The following is a 25,761-nucleotide window of genomic DNA, read 5'->3' on the forward strand; positions in this document are numbered from 1 at the left end:
GCGAGGGGGTCCTCTCCTGCAGCCCCAGGAGCCCCCCGCGACGATGAGGAGTGAAGAACCGCTTCTTCGCGGGTGCAAAGCGAGGGCTGGGGGAGTGGGAAGCACCGTTTTAGGACAGCCCTGGTTTGCGCGGGGCTGGGATGAGCTCAGCACGCTGGCGGAGCAGCACTGGCAGCGTCTCGGCTGTGGGATCGGTCACGCGAGCTCGCGGCGGTAACTTCTGGGGATGTCCCAGCAACGTCCTCGGGATCTCCCGCTCGCTTTGTGCGTCCTCCCAGAGAAAGGGGGGAGAGAGGGAAGCGAGGAGACACTTGCGTAAAAGCTTCAGCTAGATTTCTGTGATTCCCCAGCCTGGAGTCGTCGGGAGTTTCCTGGCTGAGGAGGTCAGACGAAAGCCGCTGCAGGGAGTGGTGGAGATGGGGCTGCGGCGTTGCCCGTCGAGCCGCTCCGGCCGGGCTGCGGTGGCCGCAGAGCAGGCGGAGGTGGCGTGTCGGGGTCCCCGGGGGTCCCCGGGCCGGGGCCGGGGCCAGGGTCCCCTCTGCAGCCCGCGTTGGCCGGCCCGGCAAGCCTGACCCGCGGCGAAGGCGAGCGCCGCGCCGGGGGAGAGCGATGGGAGCTGGAACGGATTAGGTCACTCCTCCGCTTGGAGAGCAGCGTGTGTCCCAGGTCCAGCAATTTGTTTTGGGAAGGGCTTGCAGCGTTACCGATTCAAGATGTTTTCCTGGGAGTGGTTTGCAACATGAGACTCGGTGGCTAGAGCAGCACTGGGGTTTTACGGGATTAGTCAACGCACCAGGGCTGGAATTTCACTAGTAACACAAGGTTGGATTTGTACTTTTCCACATGGCTGAGCCTTCAAGGAGCTCACCACGACTCCGAACAGCGTAAACAGAATCGAAAGCGCTGTGCCAAACGCGGGGCAGGAAGGGGTTTCCATCCCAATCGTTTCTATCACCTCCTTTTCTTCTTTTTCTTCTTATTTTTGCAGAGTTGCAAATAACCACAAGCAGAACCTGATGACCGTGGCCAACCTGGGTGTGGTGTTTGGGCCGACGCTGCTCCGGCCTCAGGAAGAAACAGTCGCTGCCATTATGGACATCAAGTTTCAGAACATTGTCATTGAAATCTTGATAGAAAACCACGAGAAGGTAATGCCTCTACTTGATGCTTTCAACGTGACTGATGTGTTAAAACGAACGTGTCTCCCTTTGCAAGCTGGGACGCGCCGCCCTGAGTGACGTCCCTTCTGCCCGTGGCTGGCCAGCGGCTCGGTGGTGACCCGGCCGCGTGGCCCGGCGGTCCCAGGTCTCCAGATTGCTGTTTTTTGTTCCAAACTGAAATTTCACATGGGAGAATCGTTCTTCTGCCGCCCGTGTTCGGACTGTGCCTTTGGTTTCTGGCCTCAGGGACTTCCCCCACGTGGAGACCAGAAGCCGGTGGCTTCTGCCGATTTTCGCCAGTGATGGCGAAGGCTCGGGAAACGCAGCGGGGCTCCAAAACTGGGTGTTCTTGGCGTGAGCAAGGACGGTTGCATTATCAGCACTTCTAGTAATGAGCTGTGTTTATGGTCAACTTGGTGCAAATCTAGGTCTGTGTCTCTTTTACAGAAATCCCTCCTTTTTCCCCCCTTTGTGGTGTTTAGTAGGAATTTGTGTGTTATAAAGCCGTTCTCGTCCGTCGCTCGCTGCGGTGAGCAGCGTTGGGTGCACCGGTGGCTGGGTGAGCAGAGCTGCCTTCCCCGCCTGGTCGGGGAGCTGGGGCGAATACCTGGAAAGATCGTAAAATGGTGTCCATTAAAGGCCGTTTAGTCCTGCAAACTGCAGCTGCAGGAAAAAAAATCCTTTCTGAATTCAAACAGTTCTGTTTACAGTCCTTGGTTTGGTTTTGGTTGGAGAGAGATACTGACCTGGGCATCCAGGCTGTGAAGTAGAGAGGCAGAACGGGACTCGCCCCATCCTAGGGGATGGCGATACCCTTGCGGGACGGTGTTGCGGGACGGTGTTGCAGCTCCGCGTGGCATCTTGCTGGTGAGGTGTTTTGGATATACAGCATCGCTTGCAGGTTGCACGCCACGGGGTGCCCGCAGTGCGGTGAGGGTACCGGGCGGCAATGGAAAGCGTCGTGAGAAATGCAGCATTTCCGAAACAGGCTGCTGAATCAGGGTGAACTGCAGTATTGCCTTGCTGAATGTCTTTGGATTCCCTTAAAAAGGAAGCAGCGAGGGCTGAGGAGCTCGAGGGTGCAGCGCCGGGTGCTTGCTGCTGCAAGATATCCCGTGTGCTGGGCTTGCACCGAGGACGTTTTGGACCACGATTTCATTGCGGTGGCCCGGCTGGGTGCTGCACCGCCCTGCTACGGTGGAAAAAGAAGAAGAAGAAAAAAAAAAAAGGCCGGTGACGACACCGTCGCTGGAGGTGTAACAGGCTCCCGGGTCCGTGTGCAGCACCGCAGCAGCGCTACCAAACCCCGCGGCCCTTCCCGCCCCGTTGGTGCTGCCCGGGCTTCACCGCCGGCGTTTGCAAATGCACCTGCAGCATGCGCGTGCTGCCGTAGCTGCCTGCTGCAGGATTGACTTTAAATAGCTATTAATTCTTAAGTAACATGTCGGTATAAAACGTATGCTGCTTACGTATAGTTGGGCAGAGAAAATGGTTTTTCCCGCGCGGCTCCGGGTGCTGCCCTGACGAGCAAACCAAGCACGCGTCCGGGCCCGGAGGAAGAAGGCTGCTGCAAGGTCTGGCTGCTTTGCTCAGGCAGCTTCCGTTTCACACTGCATTTCTGATTTAAAAATGAAGAGTTAGCCAAAAGGCGTGCCAAAATATAATTACCTGTGCCGGCATTTAGTGCTTTGAAAATTGCAGATATCCATGCATTTTGTTTTCCAAAGCTTTTGCTTTTGTAGCCCTCTGGAAAAGGCTGTTGTTTTACAGCGGTGCAGAGCCAAGAGAGCGATTGCTGCCGCGATGGTGCTGCCGGCAGGCAGGAGACTGGCCAGCTGCAGCGTTAACGTGCATGGTGCAGGTGACACACAGAGGATGAGTTACGAAGGGAGTTACGCAGGCCCCAAAACTAGCCTTTATACCGGGGAAGAACTCATTTTTATTAGAAAGAATTAATATCTTTCTATTGGAAAAGCACTGCGGCTGCTGGGGGTCTCCCGGGTGCTGGAGGGGGAGTAACAGAGCGAATCTGCGTTGCGAGCTGGGACCCCGGCAAGGTTGTTATTATTAAATTAGAAGATGAAACAAGCCTGGAGATCTTGCCCGCGAAAAAGCGTGGCTGTTTTCTGCGCCGAGCACCTGGGGCTGGGGAGCGGGCGGCGGGTCCGAGCCCGGCCAGGACGGTTTCCTTTGCTGCCCGAGATCCGTGCAGCTTCCGCAGATAATAACGGCAAAGGCAAACGTCGACTAAACTATTTATCTTAGAGTTCTTTGAATCTTCGGACTCCTCCCTCTTTAGACCTTCAAAATAAGCACTGGCGCTTTTTAAAGTGTGGCCTCCAGAGGAGAGGGGCTTCCTGCGCCCCGGCCTCCGCGGCGGCACGGGGACCCCCTTGGAGATGGGAGCCGCTGCGGACGGGCTTGTGCGAGCAAGCATGGAAAAGAACAACGGCGTCGCGTATAAAAAAGCAAGGCTGGTGGCTGGTTTCTCATCAACGAGTGCACAAACTGAACGAAACGCGTGGCTGAGATGAGCAGAGCCCGTCGGGAGGGTCTGCACGGGGCTACGTCGTCCGTCCATCCGTCCTGCAGCGCGTCCAGCTGTGCACGGGTGGATTGCACTGCTCGCTGCGTCGGGGCCGCGACGCGCGGGGAGTCTTTGCACGGTGATTCATCGCCGGTTGCGGTTCCTCGCACGGTTTGCGGGCTCCGAAATGGCACCTCGGCTCCGGCACTCAGTGTCCGCACGCGGAGGAAGCGGCTGATCCGTCGAGAGCGGTTTCATAGTGCGTCTCCGAGGGCCGTAAGCGCTGCCGTTGGCGCGGGCTCCTTCGTGCTTTTGGGGAGAGGTGCGGCGTTAAAATCTTTGGCTGAGGCCTGGTGGCTTTCTAGCATTTATTTGTAAGAATCGGCGTGGGTTTTGTGCGCACTGGTGAGGATTGAGTTGCTGCTACACGGAACGGCCCCGGGAGGCTCCGGCAGGCTTGTCCGGCTCTCCGCGGCCAGCCCGGCGGCTCCGGAGGCTCAGGGCGAGCGGAGAGGGGGCCGAGCTGGGGGGAGGCCGTGGGGGACCTTTGTCTGAAAGCGTGATGCTAAAGGAAACCCTGTCTGTCGTTTCTCACTAGATATTTAACACGGTGCCCGAGGCGCCGCCGTCCAACTCCCAGCTGCTGTTGTCCCGCAAGAAGAGCACGGACTCGAAGCCGCCGTCCTGCAGCGAGAGACCCCTGACGCTCTTCCACACCGCGCAGCCCGGCGAAAAGCGTAAGTGTGCTGCCGCGGCAAAGCTTTAGCCCTAAACGTCACCGACTGAGTTTAATTCTCACGCTGCAAAATATGGTTTTACTGGTGTCGATGGTGGAGATGCATCATGCAGTTTTCTGCAATATCACGTCGGTGGGGAGCGCGAGGACCGTCCGGCACGCGAGCCCTCGACCAGGGCGTGCAGCATTGCTGTCCCTCCCCCCCGGCGGCCCCTCCGCATTCCCGATCTCGTGTTCCCACCACCCTCCTCGCTCCCCCCCGCCAGCTGCCCGGAGGCATTCCCGCACTCGGCAGCGCGACGCGGCGGGGGTGCCCAGCCGGACCCTCGTCCCGCCCGGACGTCCCCCAGCGCCTCTCCTTTTGCAGAAAGGAAAACCTCAACCGGGAGGTTCTGCATTTTTCTGAGGATCAGGTACCACCGCAGTGCAAAAACGTTCGGGATCATCTTTCCATTTCTGCCGTTAATTGATGCTCCGGATGTTTAAGTGAAGGGGTCAGATCCCGCTCACGTAGCGGCATTAACGCCCTGCCCGGGCCGACGTCTCGCGTTGCAGCCCGGCCCGGCCAGGTGCTCCCACCGCCGTCCCCGGGCTGGTCCTGACGTCCGTCAGGGTGGAAAACTAACCCGGCGGAAGGAGCCGGTGGTCGGGGGCCGCCTGGGTTCCCCGTGGCGGGCAGCGAGCGGAGCCGGCTTGACGTGCCGCCGGCAGAGCCGGGCAGGGGACGAGGAGCGGGGCAGGACCTGTGTTGATGCACCGCAGCTTGGCATCGCGCGGCACGTGGACGTGGCTGCTGCTTGCTCTTCCGGCTCAAACGCGTGGGCTTCTCTGCCTCTGATTAAATTGCAGTTAATTATCCAGCGCTCTCATTTGGAAGGATGTCATAGCGATACATGTGTTTTTAAGGAAGTACTGGGAGTATCCATGCATGCTCTGAAAGAGCACATCGTGTCATTCTGAGTGCAGCATCGAAAATCAGAAGCTGCTCTTGAAAATTTGGGGCCTGATGAGTGAGTTTGCTGTTCACAGAATGGTGGTTAGATTTGCGAGTCACCTGCTTACGGTTCCCTCCTGTACCACCTCCACCGTACCCAAAAGAGGGGCTGAGTGCATGTATTGAGTTATCCCCACCTGAAGCAGTGTTTTCTGGCCTTCCTCCCCGCCGGTGCATCACCACCTGTGCTTGGCCATTCCCCGTGTTGGCAGCTTTCCTTCAAGCACCTGAGAAACCACAACTTCGTACCCGTTGCGCCCACAAAGTTTGGTCTAAGGGCTGCTTCACCGGCACGACGAATTCCACAGAAACAGGGCGATTTTCAGGGCTCGCGGGAAGATAGTGCGCTTTTTGTGCTCCTGCCTCTAAATATATATTGGAAGGGATAAAGGAGGCTCAGAGCAGCCCCAGGAGCGATGGCAATGCTGAACACGTGCAGCGGGAGTCTTCCATCTGTGCAGCAAATCTGCACGTTGAAGTCAACTATCGCTCTAAAATTTTCACTAATTTGGCTAGAGAAAGTGATGTGTAACGCAGAAATTACAGCATCGTGTTCCTCAGACAGTATCGTGCCAGAGAACAGATTAGATAATTATAATGATTATTTTGTTGGTAAGTGTTCACGTTTTCGCTCACTACTGACCCGGGTCAAGTGCGACCCAGGAATTGAGTGTATATTGTGAAACAAGTGTCGTTAATGCAGTAAATACACCAGTTTGTTCTTTACCAGTTTTTGGTGACAAGCGGCGTTTTGGCATGTTGCTCTTACTTTGTCATGCGAAGTGCTTTTGTCATCGCTTTTCCGGTCCCGGTGGATAACCGCTATCAGGGTGCCCTAGATCTCGGTTATCACCCAGAAATTGCTGCCCTGCTGTCTGGAAAGGTGTGACGCTCGCTGGAAATGCGCCCGAAAGGAGCGGGAGAGCCGGGCGGGCTGGGAGGAGAAATATGTTTCAGCAGATTTGCTGTTCCGTTTCTGCAGCTATAACGCCAAATTAAGTATCGCAGCGAGGAATCCTTCGCATAAGCTGTCAAAACCACGATGCCAAGTACAGCATCAGCCTCTTAAAAAGGCAGAAATAAAGAGATAGCTTCAAATTCTTCCGTTCATCTCCCGTCCTCTTTAGATGAAACTCTCCGCTTCTTGGCTGATAGTGACTTTAATTTAATATTGGCTGGTAGCTAGTTCTTAGATTACAGAGGCGGTCGACACTGATTTGTTAGGCTTACGGAGCTTATTTTCAGACTTCAGCCTTGGGCAGGAAATGTTTGGAAACAATAAAATGCAGCTTTACAACACATTCTCGCAATGCCAACCTGCCCTGCTTCGGCCCCTCGCTGCGGCCCTGCCGTCTGGTCAAGGCTCAACGCGGGGTAAATCGGGGGCTTTTCTGGTTCTCCGCTCCGAGATGTCCATCCTGATTTTGTTGTAGGACCTGTGCGATCGGATGCAGAAACCCAGCAGTGATTTGCTCTGGCCTTCTTGGTTTTTTAAGCCCTTTGACAGGGTTAATTCCTCTCTCATTTCATCTGCTGACTCTGCTCTGTCTTCTTGTCAATATTTGTACAGTTCGCTGCTCTACTTTTCTTCACTTTTGCCTCTTCTTATCTCCTGCGCGGATTATCTTTTTCATCATGAAGCGCTTGTACCTCAGTCAGCACAACTGAGAGGCAGACACCTCTTACAACCACGTTACCTCCCCTCTTCCGATGGGAACGAGCAGCTTGGCGCGTGCTCGCGGGCTTTGCCCTCTCGCCGTGGTGAGTAACCGCGCAGAGCTAGCTCGCTTGTCCCTCATACAGCCTGGCCCCGAGTTCCCCAGCGAGCTAGAGGAGGGTTTTCCCTTTGCTGTGGTATCTTCAGAGAAGCTGCCAGACCCGAGCGCTGCCGCCCCGCTTCCCTGGACCCCGCGCCGCCCCCTCGGCCTTCATTTCCTTGGGTATTTTGCTGCCCGTTTCAGCTGCTGTTGGTATTTTCCTTCCATCCGCTGCCATCTGCCCTCCCCTGCTTCCATCGTTAAATCAGACTAAACGGGACGGGCAAATACTGCTGCCTTGACGGATATAAATGAAAGCAATTTCCCTTCTGGAGGCTAAAGCTTCAGCAAGGGCCCCTCCGACGCTGATGGTAGCCAGGCAGTTAGCCTCGCTTGGAAGAAATAGCTAAGCGAAGGATTAATAGCAATAAACACGGGTTTGGTCGTTGTCACCTTCCGAGTCCCAGGCGGACTTTCATTAGTTCGCAGCTTGGCCGCGGAGCCCGGGCTCAGCGGGGCTGTACTCGGGCTGACCTCTGCGAGCTGTCCTCTTGCAGCCCCTCCGCCGGTGCGATATTCCCTGGATAACACCGAATTACAGTTCCAGCTTCAAACTCATTACCCGCTGCTGGAGCTGGGTGTGAAATATAGGCCAATAAATATCTTTAAATTTGGCACTCCAGGGAAATCACTCTTGTTTATGAGCTTTTCTGACTTGGTCTGGGGGAAGCATGGCTTTCTTTGATCCCCGTACGACTCAAAGCTAAAGAGGTTGTTTGGCTTTTTCCTTTTGACATGCCGAAAGGTGGCAAGTTGGAAACCTTGGTTGGGCAAAAAAATCCTGATCCAAGTGGCCTGCTTATGACTAAGTAAATCATAGGAACAGAGGAGGAGACAGAAGCATAAATCATGCTTGCTCCTTTGCTAGCTTAGTGGCGATCAAGATTAATGAAATGCAGTTTCAGGAAGCTATTGACAAAATTAACATGTCTTTGGCTTTGGGTGTCTTTGGAAGATGAGCTCGCCCATGCAGACTTGCGGTTCGGACTGGATACGAGGAGCAAGCGGTGGGACAGGTCGCCCAGGGAGGTCGTGCAGCCTCCATCCCTGGAGCTTTCCAAAACCAAACTGCCCTGAGCGGCCTCACAGCTGGCACTGCTTGGAGCAGGAGGTTGGCCCGGGGACCTCGGGGACCCCTTCCAGCCTGGGCTGTCCCATGGCCCGGTGGTCTGCCCTGCTGATAAGGACGCCTGGTTGCACCCCAGGTACCCCGGGAGCAGCTTTAACCAGCCGGCTTGCAAGCTGTGTGTCAGGGGTGTTGTAAGTACTGTACTAACGGGCCTGTCGAAAGAAAAGACAGTTTCTGGATGAACACAAGTAGGGCCTTTTAGTAATTTCGTTAAGTACAAACAGAGTTTGCTTGGACTTGCTGTAGTGGAACACCTCTGCATTTGCGGAGGAGCGAGGAAAGGGAGCTGTGGCCAAGAGGCACAAGTTCTGGAGACTTCTCACTGTGTCCTTTCTGCCAGCGACAGGAACAACTACGGTGTTGATGGTCTCCAGAAGTTGCTGATCCTGGTTGCGTTAGGCCTTCTCCAGATTCAGCAGAGCCAGCAGCAGCATCGTGCTGCCTGGAAAGGCTGCTGGGCTGAGGGTGGGAAGAACCGGCTTCTCTTCTCAGCGGTACCGTTAACGAGCGTAGCTGTGACTGCTGGCAGGTCATTGTGAGTTCTCCAGTCCTTTTTTTTACTTTTTTTTCACTTTTTTTCAACCTGTCTAATGTAATTTAGCCATCAAGCTGGTTGGAGATGGTCTGTTTCTTCTTACGGGTTTGTGCAGTTCAGCCTTAATTAACTGAGCCTTTCAGGACTGTTACGCAATGCGGGTACGGATGACGATGCTGCCGTGTTGGGACTGTGCTTGGCTTCCCCGTCGGAGGGCACGCGACCCTCCCGCACAGCGTGCCGGCCGCAGCGAGACGTGGCGCGGACGGGGGAGCGGCTCGGATCTGCTCGGCAGCCCCCGTCGTACCGGCTCTAACGTGAGGATGAGGTTGCAAACCGAGTCGTAATGAGCCCCTCTTCTCTGCCTGCCTGCTCCGTCCTGGGCATCTCCCCACCGCGGCTGAGGCTCAGCCCTCGCTCGCCGGCACCCAGCCCTCTGGTTTTGCCCAGGCGCAGGGCAGATTCAGGACTCCGCTGAACGAGCGCGACAAGGAGCGTTAGACTTGGCTTTTCTCCCCAGCGTCCACAGACCTTTTGGTAATGTCATCTTTCATCTTGAAAGCAGCGGTGAAGAGTTTACGCTGTGCCACCCTCCTCTGTGCCCCGGACAACACTACTCCTCAGTGATTTTACAGAAATGCAGGGGATTTCTTTCTGCTGTCTATTCAGGATTAGCTTTTTATATAACCAGGAGTTCCTCTTATCCTGGGGTTTCATTTAATTCCTCCGTTAAGTGTGTGCAGCATATGGTCGAGCATTACGCGTTTTCCTCCCAAGGCAAGCAGAGGTGTACGACGCGGAGGGGTGGAGAACGGGATTCCCTGCTGCTGCGCGCTTTTTAGTAGTGGTTTGATCATATTACTGTGCGAAGGAAAAATCATTTCTTTGGGAGATTTGTCATTAAAGTAGGACTCACGATAGTTTCCAGCAGGTACCTATCTGTCGTGAAGGCATCACCGCAGAAGCGGCAGGTCTCCCCCGTAGGCCGGTTTTCCACGCCGTCAGCGATGTTAATTGCTTCTCACAATTACAGTTACTGCTTATATGGAAAAGGCGTCTTATGAGAATGAATTAACGTGTTTTTAGGTAACCCGGAGCTGAGGTAGGGAGCCCGAGCTGCAGACACGGGTTTGGGATGCGTCGTGTTGTCACGCCCAGTTGCCGAAGTTGCACGGATGAGGGGGGGATCTCTCCGCGGGCCGTGATCAAGTGCAACGAGCAGCTCTGGGAGACCTCCGAGCCGTCAGACGTGGTGCCAGGGTTCCCTCCGACCAGGGCAGGGAGGCTCTTCCCCCCACCTCCAACCGGGTGACCTGCCCTTCCTCGCCCTAACGTCATCCGCCTCCGTCGCGCGCCTGGCACGTTCGCTGCCTCAGCGGCTCGTTTCAGTGGCAGGGAAACTCATTCCTGTATAGAGTTTGCATTTTAATTTCTTTTCAGGTTATGTGGTAGTTATGAAGTCTCCGGGAATGTAAAATATTAATGACTTCAGAAAAATCAATGTTTTCTTACCAGAAGAGTTACTCATTTAAAATGTACCTGCACCTAAAAAAACCCTGCTATTTCCTATAGTTTAAAGTATAATATATGTGCAAACAGGACTGTAAACACTGCCTGTCTTTGGGGATCTGCTGCGGTACTGCCCTATTTATATAAGGGCAAGGCTTATTAATAGGGATGCTTCGTGTCTTGCAGCAGTGCTCTCTTTACAGTTTTATTTAGTGGCAGCTATACGTGCGGTGTGACGATTCTTGTTTTCTCGGTGTTTTTCTAGAGGAGAACAGGAACAGTATCATCAACTCCAGCCTGGAGTCCGTCATATCCTCGAACGCAAACAGCTTCCTCAACTCCAACAGTGCTCCGCAGCCCAGCCTGAACTCGAGTGATCTCGAACTAGAAGTAATTAAACCCAACAGGCCAAATTCACTGTAAGTACAGCGGTAATTAGTGTTTTATAGACTTTCCATCCTTAATCTTTAATCAGGTCTGTTTCTTGCTCTGAATCAGAGCGGTTTGTTGAAGAATACAATTTAACGTTTTAATTTTTAATGGGAGCCTGGTGTGTGTTCTGCATTTTTAACTCGGTCCAAGCGGTGGAATTAGTTACTGTCGGTTCTATTTGCTGGCTAGTTTCGGCTCCGATGGTTTTGACCGTGCGGAATATTTTTCAAGCAGATCCTCACGTTGCTGTTTGCTGGAGTTATCACCGGCTGGGTCAAACAGTTCAAACACAAAAGACTTTTCTTTTCGGTTAAATTCCGTGAGCGTTGTCAGTACAGTTGATCTCCGGCCAAATTTGTGCCATTGCTTCTGCTATTGCTTCCTTCATCTGGAAAGTTCAAGGGAAAAAATAGCGACCTTAGCAATGACTCCCTGGGGACGGGCGGGTTATTTATGAAGTCCCCCGAACCGGCGCAGCTGAGCGCTCGCACCGATGGTCGTCTCCGCCGAGGGGAGTTTCCTTCCTTTCGCCTCTCGCCTGGGCCCCACGGCGTTTTCCCACAGCCTCCCCCCTCGCGCATGCGGAGGGCCGCTCGCATCCCCGGGGCTGTCGCAAGCCTGGGCCGACTTCCCGGCTCCGGCTCCCCTGCGGAGCCCTGCCGGAGCGCGGCCGTCCACGGCCCTGCCCTCTCCAGTGGGAATCGTCCTTCGCGATCGGGAGAGACCTCCCTTCCCACCGCTCCCGTCCTCCCGGCGGCTGCCAGAGCTCGGAGTCCCGCTCGGCCCTGGAAGGGACCTCTAGTCCCTCGAGAGTAAATGGCAAAATCCGGCGCTAGCTGGGCAAAATCCGGCGTTATCCGGGCAAAATCCTGCGTCATCTGGGGAAAATCCTGCTTTGGCTTTCTCCCGCTTGCCGGGTTTCCCGCGGGCAGGCGGGTCCGTCCCGTAGCGCTGGCCCCGCTCGGGTATCCGACCGGGGGGATCCGCGCGGCTTGGTGGACAGCGCGCTCCGAGCCCGGTCTCGCCGTGACCCTGCGGGAAGCTGGAGTCTAGGACTCTGGCGGTATTTGCGGCATTTGGTGCTTTTCCTTAAATCCAGTTAGTATGCAATAATTTTTGCACAGTGAGAAGCAAACAAGTTTTCAGTCCGTAGCGAGATGAAGGCTGAAAAGTGAATTTCAAGTGCATACTGCTACAAAGCAAATATTTCCTTCTCTCTACCCCAGTTATTTAAAGCAAATATCTTTAAATTTAAGCCAATTTTTCAAGGAGAAGTGAGGCATCTGGCCTTGTTTTATTCTTTTTAAACGCTATGTATTGATGTCACTCACTGCAGCCAGCCTGTGCCGGTTACCCACAAACACAAGTTTGTGCTTCCTCGTGAACCAGTTTTGTTGTCCTCGCTCTTATCTGTATTGCTGTTGTTTTTACTGTTTGCTGAAATGCATTAGTCTGTCTTCAAATATTTGCTTTTAACCCAATTTGCAGTCCCATTAAAATTTTATCGCTAAATTTTCGTCAGCAATACTGTGGTAGTTAAACATACACTGGTGGGTTTTATTTATTTATTTGTTTATAGCTGGCTGATACCGGCTAATTGTGCTTAATCTTTGCTCCGAATTTGGGGCAAACGGGAGAGAACAGCGTGTGCAGCCGGCTGGCTTGCTTGCTCGCTGCAGGAAAAGGAACATGTATTTTTAAACGCGTAGGGGTTTAGCGTGCGTGATCTCTGTTTCCCTGTAAAGCGGGCGCAATGGATGGCCATTAGGGTGATTTTGCTGTGTTTGGAGCGTGCCGGCTGCTCGGTGCCGTTGCACTTATTTCCAGCGAGGCTTTTTATAGCAGCCTTTCCCCGAGGCTGCTTTGCACCTCTTCCCTTGCTGCTCACCAGCGTGTGGGTAGGGGAAAAGCTGACTAAGCCGGTTTTTGTGTCGCTGCTGGTGCCGCTGTGCGTGCCGGGGCCCCGGCGGGCGAGGAGAGCCGGACCCCGGGGCAGATGCAGGAGAAAAGGGGCCGCTTTCCCCCGGCCGCGCGGGAGCCCCAGCCCGGTCCCGCAGCCAGAGCTGGCCCCCGGTTGCACCGCCCGCATCCCCAGGGCTTCATCGCCGTCGCTCCGTGGCAGTGTGCAAATAATGCCTGTATAAAGCCCTTCTTGTTTTTTTACCCAGCCGGGTAACCTGAGCATGGCAGTAAGCCTTGGGCAGCTCTGTCAGCTGCCGTCGGCCCTTGCAGAGCACTAACAGATACCCGCGTTTTTGGGCTCCCCTGTAATTACCCGACCGCACTTAGGCGTATGGCAACGGAGGGTCCCAGGTGCCTCTCCCGTCCCGGCCCGTCAAGCGCTCTCCTGCAAGTCCCCGACACCCCTCTTTGCATCCTGCCTCCCGGCTTTGTTTGCTTTTCTTGCATTCTTCCCCAATTCCCGTAATTTTCCCGCCGCGCGCCCAGGCCCTCGTGCGCCGGGACCCTTTCAGAAATCGTCGGCTTCCCTAGGTGCTTGCCCACGAGTTGGCCGACTCGGCGAGTCGACCTTCAGCCCAACTCCAGCTGCTCCGGGGACGAGGAGGCCAGGGAGCCTCGCGCCCTGCTTTGGAGGAAAAAGGGTTTCTCCCAGAACGAGCCGCTCCGGAGGAAGCGGGCGGGAAGGCGGCCCGGGCTCTGCGTCCCTCCTTCTCCCCGGGGGACGGCAGCCGGGGTGAGTAATCCGCAGCCCGCGCCAGGGCAGCCCGCGGCCCGCCTCGTTCCTGGCGTCTCGGTGCAGAGCCTTGCCGTAGGGCACGTGGGACGGACTCGCCGTCGGTAGGTAATAAAAGCCTGCTAGGAAATGAGAATTTCGGTGCCTTCAGTTGCTGATGTTGCACCCTGATAAACAGAGCAGATTTCTCCTCCTTCGCTCACAAACAGGCACGTTAAAGGTCACTTTCTGTTGACAGAAACGAGGTCTGCACCAGAGGCTTTAATTACCTGCCAAATTCGCGTGGTTTTGCAGTGGCTTGTCTGCGGCCCTAGCACGGCGGGATAAGTCTGGCATATAAACAAGGCCTGATTAAAGTCAGCTCGTCGCCGTTGGAGGCACTGCTGCGGCAGCGTCTCAGGGCTGGCTTAGCCCTGGCTTAAAAAAAGATGTGGGAAGGCCGGCGTTTCCCTCGCGCCCTTAGTCCTGCGGCTCCGCGTGGGATCAGCACTGGTTTTGGTCCGGGGTCTGCCGCTTCCTTTCTCCACGTGTGATTGCAGCCTTTTCCCCCAGTTTTATTCCACCCCTTTCTGGATGCTGGGCGAAGGCGATGGACATGGCGTGGAAGCGGCACACCATGTGCCTCTTGCCCTTTTAAAAATAAAATACTGCTTTGAAATCTTTGCTTATTGTGTTGTCTGCTAGTATCGGTGAGTTATCCATTAGTGGCTCTGTGTCACCTTGGCGTGTGTACGAGGCAGCTTGTACAGCATGACATCTGCTAAGTGGAAAATGCATTTTTCCTGTTGGTCACAATGTACCGAGAGCCACACGCAGATTTGCGGCCAGAAAAAGCTGCGGCGTTTTGCTGCTGCCGAGTAGCGTCCGCGTTGCCGCTGCTCTCGGCCCCGGCTGGAGACGGGGGGAGCAGGAGGTTTGTCACCGTCCCAGGGCTGCACGCTGGGGTGTTGGAGTCCCGCTCAGCTTTGGCCACCAGTGGCTTTCCCCACGGAGCAGCGTCCCTGCAGTGGGACACCCTGACCGGGAGCCAGAGCCTGGAACAACTTCATCTCTGCTGCCCTTTGGCCTGCAGCTTTCTGCTCTGCACGTTGCCTCCAGCCCTGCCCCGTGCAAACCTCGGAAAACGCCGACAGCTGGAGTTTAGGACAAACCATCTCAGGATCGGCCCCTCCTTCACGTGCTTGCACAAACCAGAACTGAGGCTGTCCTACCACATCTGCAAGCCCCTAAGGCGGATCCGCTCAGCTCGGAGTTACTCCTCTTCCCTCCCTGCTCTACAGCTGCGCACCTATACCGGGCGGGAGGAAGGTGAGGAGGAGGAGGAGACGGCCGTGTCCTCGCGTGGCCACCTCCCTCCTCTGCTCCCCCTCCTGCCTTGGCGGCTGCACGGACCCCGGGACCACCAAGCCTTGGGTCACTGCGCGCCTGCTCACCTTGGGTGTCGTGACTTCCTCCTGCACTGGAGAGACCTGTGCCACCGCTGCTTAATCTCTGCAGAAGCACTTTTAGGGGTTGTAACGAAAGGAATTGTACAATTTTGAAGTCTGTGCTGCTTATTAAGCTAAAAAAGCTAAATTAAGCTAAAAACTGATGTTCTTGTTGGAATAAAACTGTGAAACGCTCGAGCTCAGTGGGGAAGATGTTAGGGACTGCAAGGTTGGGGGATTTCTTCTTTTTGCTATGCCGCAGTAAGCACGGCTGCATTCAAAGGCTGCTTTAAAAGGTGTAGCGTTAAAAGCTTTGAACCTTCTCTGAAATTTGAGATGTTCATGCGTGCTTTTTTTTACAAAAGCCTTTCAGCACGCTGCTAAACGCGCGCGTGTTCCTCAGTGCTGCTCCTGCTTCTTAAATCACCCAGGCGTCCGCGCGCTGCTTTTCCCAGGCTCCGCATGCCGCGAGGGCTCGGGAGCTTCCGCAGGGACGAGCGCGGCAGGCCGGCGTCCGAGGCCGTCTTCCCGGCTCCGGGGCATCGCCGGCGCCCGCTTGCTACGGGGGGGCCAGGAGCCCTGCGGCTTCGCCTCCCCTGCACCGCCAGCCCCCTTCGCCGGCCCGGGAGAAGCTGTTTCCCTCCCGGCAAAGGCTCTTCCTCCCTAGCAACCACTCAGCGTCTCACTGTGGGAATGCATTTAGTTATTGGGGCTGGTTTTGTTTTTATGGAAAAACTGCTCTGGGCGGCAGTTGTACTGGGTGAGTCAGCGGGATCGCGGTCCCACGGCACGGCACGGCCGGCACGGCGAGCGGGCCGCTGCAGCCCCCGGGACGGGGCCGCTCCCTTGCAGCACTGGCTTTCTTCACCCTTGCCGTTGCAGACTTCTTCCTTCAAAAACATGGCAAAATAAAAACAGGGAATGGCAGTTTTCTAGCAGAGACACATACTTTGCAAATTCCACCCTTTCTCAGCTGGAGTGAAGTGTGTGAGCACTACAAGCACGCACTGTATTTAAAATAGTGGATTTTTTAAATCCTTCAAGAGTAGCAGCGTGCTGTGGGGCTGTGCAGTGCCAACCTGGCCCCCGGCGTGGAGGGTGCCGGTGCACGGAGCTGCACCGATTGCTCTCTGGCTGCTCGCTGCCAAGGGCCGACCTACAGCTTTTGCTTCGCTTGCTGCCGGCCTCGGGGGTTTCGCTCTCCGGTTGTGTGTGTCAGTCCCCTCTGCCTGTGCGCGCTGTTGGGAGACCTCGGCTTGCTGCAAACGCGGAGAGGTCGCGTTGCACGGCCTCGCTGGAGTCACCTTAATGCTTGAAACAGCCCTAACACCTCGATCTTAAGCTAGCCCTTCGGCGTAACGCGCTCGGTGCTTCTGGCAAGCGTTGCCCATCGGCTGCGGCAGCTTCCCGCAGCCTGTTGCGGCTGTTTGCAAAGCTGCACAGCTAATGCACTGCAGCTGGTAAAACAGGCAGCCGCCGAAGCGCCCTGGCCGCGGCGGACGGAGGAGTGAGGGCTCCGGTCGCTGCTTTCCGCGCGCGGCTGTTTCGGAGCGAGGCGGGTCGGGTGGGTTTAGCCGGGTGCCTGGACGGGCTGGATTTTTGCCTCGCGGCCTGGCTCCGCGGGGTTGCCGGCGTGCGGACGCGCGGGCGGATCCGGAGAGCCCCTCTGCTCCCCCTCGAAGGGGGGATGCCCGGACCCGCGATGCTCGCTGCGGTGCCTCGGGCGCTTTGCTCCCACCTCTAGCAGTGCCCGTCCTCGACGTCCCGCGGCCCTTGCACTTCCCTTGGAGCACCGTGGCAGGTGGCAACTGCTGGGACGAAAACTCGGCCGCCGTTGGGTGCCGGCAAGCAGGACCCGCATACGAGAGGTGGACGCTGCTTCGGGGACCGAGGCCTTGGCCAGGGCTTTGCAGCGACGTTTCCCGGTGGTGCCCCTGAGCGTTTCTCCTCTCCTCTCCTGCCGCTTTACCTTCTTGCCGCCTCCGGCAGCCGGTTCCGGTGCTGCAGGTCCCGTGCCCGAGGCCCGTGGCCGGTCCTGAGCAGCTGCTCGTGGTGGGTGCCACGCTCTCGCGGCGGCACGCTGGGGATCTCTGAAGCTACAACCCCCCTTTCTCCGCTGGATGTTATTTAGGACGGTTCCTGGAGGCCGGAGCTCCGCGTTGCCCGATCCGGCTCGGGGACCTTCCCGATTTAACTCCGCGTGTCCCAGCTCTGGAGAACAGGACTTGGCAGCCTTGACGCCTCTTCAGCGCGGGGTCGGGTGCTGCAGCCCGGCCCCTTTCCACGATGAACGCATTTACTGATTGCTCTTGGAATTGGCTTTTTGTGTCCCCACCCAGGCAGAAATAACGAATGCCAAAAGAAAAATCAGCTGGAGAAGGAAATATCCTCTGTCGCTCCCTCCAAGCTGAACATTACCGTGTTTATTTCCTTGCTTGCTTGTTTTTGAAGAACCTAAAGGTAGCGATTTTTTAAGCTCGCGCAGAGCTGCCTCCTGCCCGGAGCCCCGCAGCGTGGAGCCTCCCGGGAGGCTGTTCCCGTGCCCAGCGTGACGTGCAGCCGTAAAACATCCCCATCCCGGATGAAACGGGCTCCGGGCTGGGTCGCCGATGCCCCGCGCGGCCCAGGCCCCCCAGACGCGCCGTGCGTCGCGGCGAGCACGGGCTGGGAGGACTCGGAGGCAGCCTTAGCTCCCGGTTTAATTGGGTCTGCACCGCTTCGCTCGGGGAATGCGATAATAATTAGTCGTTGTCGTGGCAACCTGACGGCCGCCGTGCAGCTGAGCCGCGTGCTTTGCCGGGGGCCGGAGGATGCTCTGCCGGCGCGCCGGAGCCAAGCCAAGCCGCGACGGGCAGCGCCGGACGCTCCTGGGAGCCGAAAATGCACCGGCAGCAGCGGAGGAGCCGGGAACGGGCGGCCAGGAGCCCCGGCACGGTCCCCGCCCTGGCGGCATGCCTGGTCCCCTTGCACGCTCGGCGTTCGGGGCACGCACGTTGGTGCCACCAGCCCTCGCGGTCCCCGCCGGGTGCCACCGCTCCTCGTCGTCTCGGTTGATGCTGCCCCGGGCTGGGCGTCCTGGGGGGAGCGACCGTCCTGCCGCTTCCGACCCGTCTTGGCCCTGGGGACGCTGGCTTCAGGGCAATAATAGCGTTGGGAAACTTGGATTTTGTCATCGCGTGGCTATTTACATTTTATTTCGTTTTGCTGCTGACCAAGTATGGCTATTTCTTGCCCTCGATGGACATGGAAAGACATGAGGAGCGGAGCTAAGGTCTAGTGGTCATGAAAAAATAGCCCGATTAATGCGAGGCCGGGAGGTTGTTCCCACGTGCTTCTGCTTTACGGGGCCAGAATAAATCTTCATTACGCATCCCGGTTAAAATCTGAGCAACGTTTCTTCTTGTTTTCCCCAAAATCAAAGGCCTGGGGGAAGCTTCTGCCGTGATGGGTCTGCGGAGGCGGCTCCCTCGGTGGTCCATCGCCTGCGGTGGGACGCGGCAGCGGGGCCGGGGCAGCCGCGGGCTGGAGCCCCCCGTCCCCCCTCGCCCGGCACGCGTCCTGCCGGGATTTGGGATGCACCTGGCTCTCCGGCTCCTCGCCGGGATTAGCAGGATGCCTTTGCGGTGTGGGTGGATGGGCGCTGGGAATGCTCGTTCCAAAGGGAACGTTCCTTTGGGAGCCGGACTTTTTCCAATGCTTTTCTGCCATTGCTGCAGAGATAAAATGAAAGATTCATCTTTTTTCCTTCCCAAAGTAGCGTTTCCTAAGCGTTTTGCTCTGTTTGGAAATCCTTCGCGGTCCCAAATTTGTGCCTGGTGGCAAACATAGCATCGTGAATGCATCCGACAGGATAAAGCAGCATTTTTTGGAATAAATAATCTCATAAAAATGCGAACAGCTTCGACAATTACCAGTTGCAATATATGTAAGCAAAAACAAACAAACACAAAGAAAGGTAAATAGACCCTTAAATGCTGCTTGTTTGTGAAATCTCCTTGCAGAGTTTGTCACTTTTTCCACTTTGAAAAATACCTCCATAAACATGACCCAGCCTTGTTTTCCCGTGCTTGCGCAGGATGCAGGCCTCTGCAGCAAAAATAAGGCCTTCATGGGTTTTTTCTCCTCCTGCGGAGACGACGGTGCCGGGAGGGATGTGAACGCTTACCGTGCCGTGCTTCGTTAGTCAAGCGACTGCGCGGACAAGCGCTGGTTCCTGCAGGAGCCGGGCCGCGGCGTTGCCGGCGGTGAGGTGTGCCGGTGCGAAGGGCGGCGGAATCTGCTGCCGACTGAAAACTCGGGAGCGAAGTGTCTGGAGTTCTGGGTGCTGGGGGAAGTTGGCAGCCGGAATGCGTTGATTTTCTTGGTGAAACCCCCTCCGAAGGCCCGCCGAGGACGGGAGCTCGACCCCGCGCCGCGTCCTGCGAGCGGGTCCTTCCCGGCGGAGCCCGGCAGCTGCCGGCGGTGTCCGATTTCACGCTCGGAAAAGGTCCCGCTGCGGCTAAAGTTAGCAGTGCCGCCGGTAACGCTAGATGCACGGCCGGGGTTTCGCGCTGTGCAATGGAACCGGTTCGTCCGAAAGGGAGATTCGCGTGCGTCGCTGCTGCGTTTTTCACGCCTTTAAGATGCGAATGATGGTGGTTAATGTTTAAGTGTCGTATTCGCAGATACCGTCTCGCTGACTTGGAGAAAAGATCTGAAATCCTCGTCGGCGGAGCGCTTCTGCTCTGCGTAGCGAGGAGGGAGACGATGCCCCGCCGGGCTGCCGAGTCCGGCCGGCGCGATGCCGGCTCCGGCGCAGCCCGGGCTGCTGTGCACCAAAAACACTAGCAGTATCAGGTTTCATTTTTCCAATTCTGGCTTGCAGGTCCAATTTACACGCCTTAAAAATCGGGTGGCTTTTCTCGCCAGCGGTGCCACGTGCAGGGCCCGGGGTCCGGCTCGGAGCGGAGCCGTGTCCTCCCCGGCTGCTGCACCGCTGGGCGTAGCCCGGCTGCCTGCTCGTCCGGGCCGGCACCGCGGCAGCTCGCTCTCCCCCAGCCTCGTCGTTCCGCAAGGAAACCCGGGGCAAAGCGTGCCGTAGGAACCGGTCGCTCCAGAAGCGAGGGCCTCTCGCCGGCAGACCTTCCCCATCGCTCCTCTGTGTCTGAAGGCCGTCCCTCCTCTCTGCCTGGTCGCGGGGAAGTCCTCTGCAAGAAGGCTGCGGCTCAGGCGGCGTTTTCCACCCGGGCGGGATGAGATGGGGCCGCGGGAAGGGCTCAGCCTCGGAGCGGGGAGAAGCCGGCAGGGTTTTGAGGCGGTTTCTTGCCGTGCGCGGCGTTTCCTGGCGGTCAGGCTTACAGAGCAGCGTCCTTCGGGAGGAATCCCTGCCCCGTAATCGATGCAAGTGCAGTGCAGACCTGAAGCCCTTGGTGTTTGGGGCTGTATTTTCCGTATAAGCATAGTCCCCCTGTGCCTTTTCAGCAGGATGAATTAGGCTCTGGAGATGGGAACCCTGTGATGTTTTTCAGATGAAGAATTATCTATAAATGAACATAAAGCCGGCTGGAGACTGCCCGGCACCCCGGCGCGGGAGCTGGCCGTGGCTGTAGGAAACGAGTCCTTAGTCTCCGAGAGCTTTTGCAGTTCTTCTCTCTTCCACCCACTTGCAAAGACTTTTGTAACTGGTTTCTTTTATCCGTAGCCTTTAAGAAAAACAGCAGTGAGGGGTGCAGCCGGCTCGTGAGTCAGTGCCACCCTCCTGCCTTCCCTCCTGCCACGCTGGGGACATCTCTGTGAAGTGGTATCTCTGGGGCTTTGGCTTAACACATTTTCTCGCCTATCATGTCCATGTCCTGGGGAAACCTGTATGCTTACCGCTCTCCTCCCGTCACAGTGTTCAGCCCCACTTTTAATTCGGGAATTAAAATGGGAAAATTTTGGGAAGTTGTGCTTGGTCTCCGTAGGGACGCGGTCACTGTGCTCAGCAGGGCCCTGGCTGCTTCTCTTCTCCTCCCCGCACCTTTCTCAGCCCCTTCGGCTGTAATTAATCAGCGGTGATTAAAGCCCTGAAAGCCCGGTGCACATGTACATCGCCGTTAGAGGACATGAGCGATGACCTGCTCGGCAGCAAAATGTCTCGCAGCAGAGCGCGTCCGTGCTGGACCGCGGCAGCCACGCGAAGCCCAGCGCAGCCCCCGAAACCTCGGGCTTTTAGCCTAATCTGGGTTTTAATAACAAAGGCCGGTCTCGAGGGGCGGATCTTATGATATCATTAAACAAAAAAATGGCATTTTTAAAGGATTAGGTAAAAATCTCTTAATCATCAGGGAAAGTGTTATCTAAATGTCTTTTGAGAAGGACCAGACCGCGCTGGGCTGCAGTTGCATGCCAGGTGCCTGGCCGGGCATGCAGCCGTGCGGTGCCCACCATAACAGATCTGCAAATAATATCGTCTGAAGAGGTTTCTCAGAGGTGGGAACTGCAGTCTCCGTAGCTGTAAAGCTTTGCCCTGGGGGTCCTGCAGTGCCTTTTCGGTTCCTCTGAGCTCTCGTTACCGCTCGGCCGCGTGCCCCGTGCGCTGTGCATTGACCCGGGAGGGAAGAGCACGGCGCTGGTGCAGATTCGGGGTGAAGTTAGCCGAAACACGCAATGCTTCCTCTGCTGTTTGCAATCACAGGGAATATTAAAACCTTATGAGAGCAGGATTAGAAGCCCCGCAGCAGGAACGGCATGTCGGATTTTGTGCTAAGAAGAAAAACAAGCTCGCTGCGGAGTCTCATCACGTGCGTGTTGCAGAGGCCCCGCTTCGGCGCTGCGGGATGAACTGGGGCCGTGGGCAATGCTGGATTTTCCCAGCGGAAAGGCAGGTCCCGCGGCTGGCAAACCGACAGCGTCGGCAGGAGCGGGAGCATGTCGTGGCCCTTCTCTGCTGGCGCGGGTCTCCGGGACAGCCGGGGGATTCACGGCTCTTTTGCAGAACGCCGCGTTGTGTGTGTTAGCCCTGGGGTTGCCTTTGTGTCCAGGAGGATTAGGGATTGTTTACAGTCTAAAACAGAAACCAGACATCCCCTCGTTTTCTCCTTCGAGAAGAGATCCTACAATTCCCAGTCTGTTGCTTGGATTATTCCAGATGACATAATATTCAAAGTAGCTTATGACTTATTTATTACTTGGTGAAGGCTGTTATGAAGTTTTTTTCCTAAGGCAGCTTCAACTCGGGAGCCCCAGACTGTGCCTGCAGTGCGCAGCCTCCATCGCTCGAGTGGCTCAGGGAGCCGGCAAACATCTTCAAACGCAGCTCCGCAAGCAGCAGCCTCAGTGGACTCCACAGATAAATAGACTCGCGGCTCAGTTGCTGATGGCAATGCATTTAAAAATTGTGTATATATGCGTGTATGTGTATATTTCATAAATCTTTCTTATGTTGGGTGTAAATAATGCTGGATTTATTTTAGATGTGTTTTATGCTACCATGAGGTATTTTAAGATACATGAAAACGAAGGATGCTTGTAGGCCACAAGACCGATGATCTTGTTCTGGGAGGGCAGAGGGAAATTGCAAACTTGCATTTGAGGGAGAGATATTTAAGGCTCTTTGGTCAAAAGGAGAAGTCCGGCGCTGGAAGGGGCCCAGCCTCACCCGGCTCCGCTGCTCGGGGCTGTTGCTCTGGGCTCGCGGAGGGGAAAGGCTGGAGATGGGTGGTTTAGCTGGTTTTCCACTGTGGGAGCTTTTCATACGCCCCAGAGTTTGGCATAACAACTTTTCAGAGCTTTAGCTCTCTTTCACTCTTTAGTTGGCTCTTGGTCTAGAATCTTTCCACAAACTAAACTTGAAAATTAAGCCAAATGTTCTAATAAAGTCTCCAATTTTGTGGCTAACCCCATGCAAACCAGTAGCCATACGTCAGAATATTTCCTACACATCCATCCGTTGAAACAAAGACAATTTGTCAGGTAAAGTGCTCTTTTTACTAATACGATCAGAAACGTCTCTTGCTTTTCTCAGCAGGAATAAATTGCGTGGTCGCTTTGGACCTGCCGCTTTGGAGGGCACGTAGCTGTGCTTCTTTGGACGCTGCTCCCGCGGGGGCTGAGTGGTCCCGGCCAGGCTGACGCAGGACTTGTCCCTTCCCAGGAAGCTGCAGCTTCTTCCAAGCCGGCTTTGCTCCCCGCAGCTCTGCCCGGCGCTGCCTCTCCAGAGACTTCTCAGAAGTTTCTGCTTCTGAACAGCCCTGGTCTGTTTATACGATTTGCTTGGGAAACATCTAAGGGTGCTTCTCGCAGACTGAATTAAATCAGAGTTGTAGAGCTGCATCCAAGAGATCTCAAAAAGAGCCTTAAACTTCACCATCACGTACACTTAAAAGACAGCTTTCTTGAAAGCCCGAGGAAGAAAATACAGCCATTGCACTTTCATTGCTTTCTTAATTCGTGTAATTAGTGTGGAGATAGCTGCAGAGCAGTATTTTCTTCAGAGAAACTGCCTGAGACAAATATTGGCTAATGGAAATTTCGCTTTCAAATGAAGCGGTATTTGAAGATGCATTAAGGCCTTTGTGGGGAAATGGGTGCAGGAATCAAAGAAGCTGCAGCAAAGCTTCCCCAGGGCGGCCGGCAGAGCAGAGCGTGTTCTGTTACGGGGCGAAGTGCGGATCCCCGAGCCGCCGTCGTGCCGGCCAGCCCTCCTCCTTCCCTTTCCCCTTCCCTCCTGCCTTCTCCTTCCAGCGGGCGCCGCGTCCCGGCCGGAGTCGCGCATCTTGGAGGTGATCCCGGCCAAAATCTTCATGGAGACCTCTGCATGCAAAACGACAGCGCATCACGTCCTCCTGCCACCCGTAAATGTCACCACGGACTTAATATCTTTTAAAGCGGCTGCACGCGTTGCCTGCTCCAGGCTCGGGGGGTCCGGGGGCCCCCGCGGCCGGCAGCATCCCCGTTCCCCGAAAACCCCGGCAGCTTCCCCCGGCGGGGAAAACAGGGCCGCGCGGGCACGGAGACATCCTGTCTCGCTCTGAAAGAAGATCCCGGTGCTTAATTAAGTTCGTCAATTAGCCGGCGCGCTAAGGCCGCCGCTTCGCCGTGAAGCGGGGTAATCCAATCTCTCTGCCGCCGGCTAATTCGCGCCGGGGCTCCGGGCGCCGGCGGCTGTTGGCGGGGCTCTGCTAAGCCGGGAATTATCAGGAGCCCGGGAGCCGCCGCCGGTCATTCGATGCCCCGCGGCCCGGCGTCCGCGCAGCTGGCGGGCGGAGGGGAAGAGCCAACCTCCCCCTGCAAAAAATGTGCATTGCATGTGCCAGCCTCCGCCGCGTCTGCTTAGCGGGAGCGGAGAAGCGGCGACGTTTTTATGCGGCTTGCGGAGGTTTTTCTCCGGAGCGGGAGGGTGGGCTCAGCAAACGGGATGGGTCGTCGTGCGCTGCCTCCCCGCCGGACCGCTGCGGAGAGCCGGGCTTTGCTGCCGAGGGCTGCTGGACAAAAGCGTTGTCACCAAGTTTGGGGTTTTCCACCCAAAAAGGAAAAAAATTACAACAAAATGCAAACTGAACTTCTTCTGATAACTATGATAAAAATCACATCTTTTCAGTGCTGTAGTCTTGGGTTTTCAGACTTTCCTCCCTAAAATGAGAATTTTCTTTGGGAAACAGGCATTTTGCTGGGAAATGGAAGGGCAAAAACCTGTCGGAGAGGAGTTCGGGGTGACATGTTCTCATCAGCTCTCTGCAGCCGGCGCTTGCGGAGCAGTTGCAAAACACAGAGCAAAACGGGAGCAAACGTGCACAGGGAAATCCGGCATCGGGGGAAATTCAGAAATTTATTATGCAGTGGCTTTGCTCACCCATTGCTCAAATCACTTCTGCAGGCCAAAATAATCCCCTTTATTTTTCTCAACACGTGTGACTTAGGGGGCAGGTGTTGGTTCCTTGTGCTGCTGGAGGAATATTTGCACATGATAAAAAAGTAAGATTTTTAGCTTATGGAGGCTTAAATAGATAGTGCTTGTTTTATGTAAGGAGTTGAGCCTGAAAATGGTCTTTAATCAGATAATGCAAGGAAAATTACTTAGCAAGCAATGAATTTTTTACAGTGTGGAATAGCTTTTCTGGCCATTTCCAGAAATTACTTAAAAAAATAGAAGAAACTTGTCTTCCCTCAGGGAGCCGACAGCAACAGCTTGCGGGACTTGGTGGCAAAACGCTGCTTTTGCTTTGAGCCCCGGGGCCGCGCGGGGCGAAGCAGCCAGCTCCGGGCACCCCGCCGCGCTGCTCCGGGGCTGCGGATCCCCCGGGACTCGAATCCCCTTGGCTCTGCGGGGATCCCCGCGGCAGCTGGGAGAGTTTCCTCTTCTGGGGGAAATGTGGCGGTGGAGGGTTGGATGCCAGAAAAAACGGGAGATTTCTGGTGGGCTGGAGCATTTCCCTGAATAGCGAACACAGTTTGTTGGTGACTAATGCCTCCAGACTTGCCGAATTACCTCATGTGTTAGAAAAAGCAGCTTGGTCAAGAAGATGTGACTAAGCTGCTGGCTCCGTATTTACCAACACTTCCCTCCCGAACTGCAGCTTGCCTTCCGCCTGGCACATTGCAGCCTTCCTATTAATAATTAAGGGCCTTAATACGTTTTGAAAGCACTTGATTCAACCTAAAACCTACCAGCTCGATTTTGGGTTTGCTCAGAGCCTTTTGGGCAGAGAGCAAGCAGTGAGGGCGGTTTTTTACGGAGCAGAAAATACGGCCTCGGAGCAAACAGCGGAGCAAGGCAGAGTGGGGCTGGGTGCCACGACGGACCGGGGCGAGTTAGCGCGGGTCTGTGACTGCCTCTGGTTT

At 55.9% G+C, this 25,761-nt stretch overlaps 1 protein-coding gene across 4 annotated transcripts in view; it reads left to right on the forward strand.

Moving 5' to 3' along the window:
- ARHGAP26 (Rho GTPase activating protein 26) overlaps nucleotides 1-25,761 on the forward strand; it is a 137,353-nt gene that overhangs the window by 99,249 nt on the left and 12,343 nt on the right. For 3 of the 4 annotated variants that reach the window (XM_026118231.2, XM_026118232.2, XM_026118237.2), the window contains exons 18-20: nucleotides 989-1,148; nucleotides 4,286-4,424; nucleotides 10,673-10,826. In XM_026118231.2, coding sequence (XP_025974016.2) covers nucleotides 989-1,148; nucleotides 4,286-4,424; nucleotides 10,673-10,826 — 453 coding nt within the window. Of the gene's footprint in view, nucleotides 1-988; nucleotides 1,149-4,285; nucleotides 4,425-10,672; nucleotides 10,827-22,147; nucleotides 24,520-25,761 lie in introns of those variants that run through there. The other variant, XM_026118233.2, reaches the window with a different exon arrangement.

The sequence above is a fragment of the Dromaius novaehollandiae genome, chromosome 15 (genome assembly GCF_036370855.1).
Source record: "Dromaius novaehollandiae isolate bDroNov1 chromosome 15, bDroNov1.hap1, whole genome shotgun sequence".
In the NCBI taxonomy this organism is placed as follows: domain Eukaryota; kingdom Metazoa; phylum Chordata; class Aves; order Casuariiformes; family Dromaiidae; genus Dromaius; species Dromaius novaehollandiae.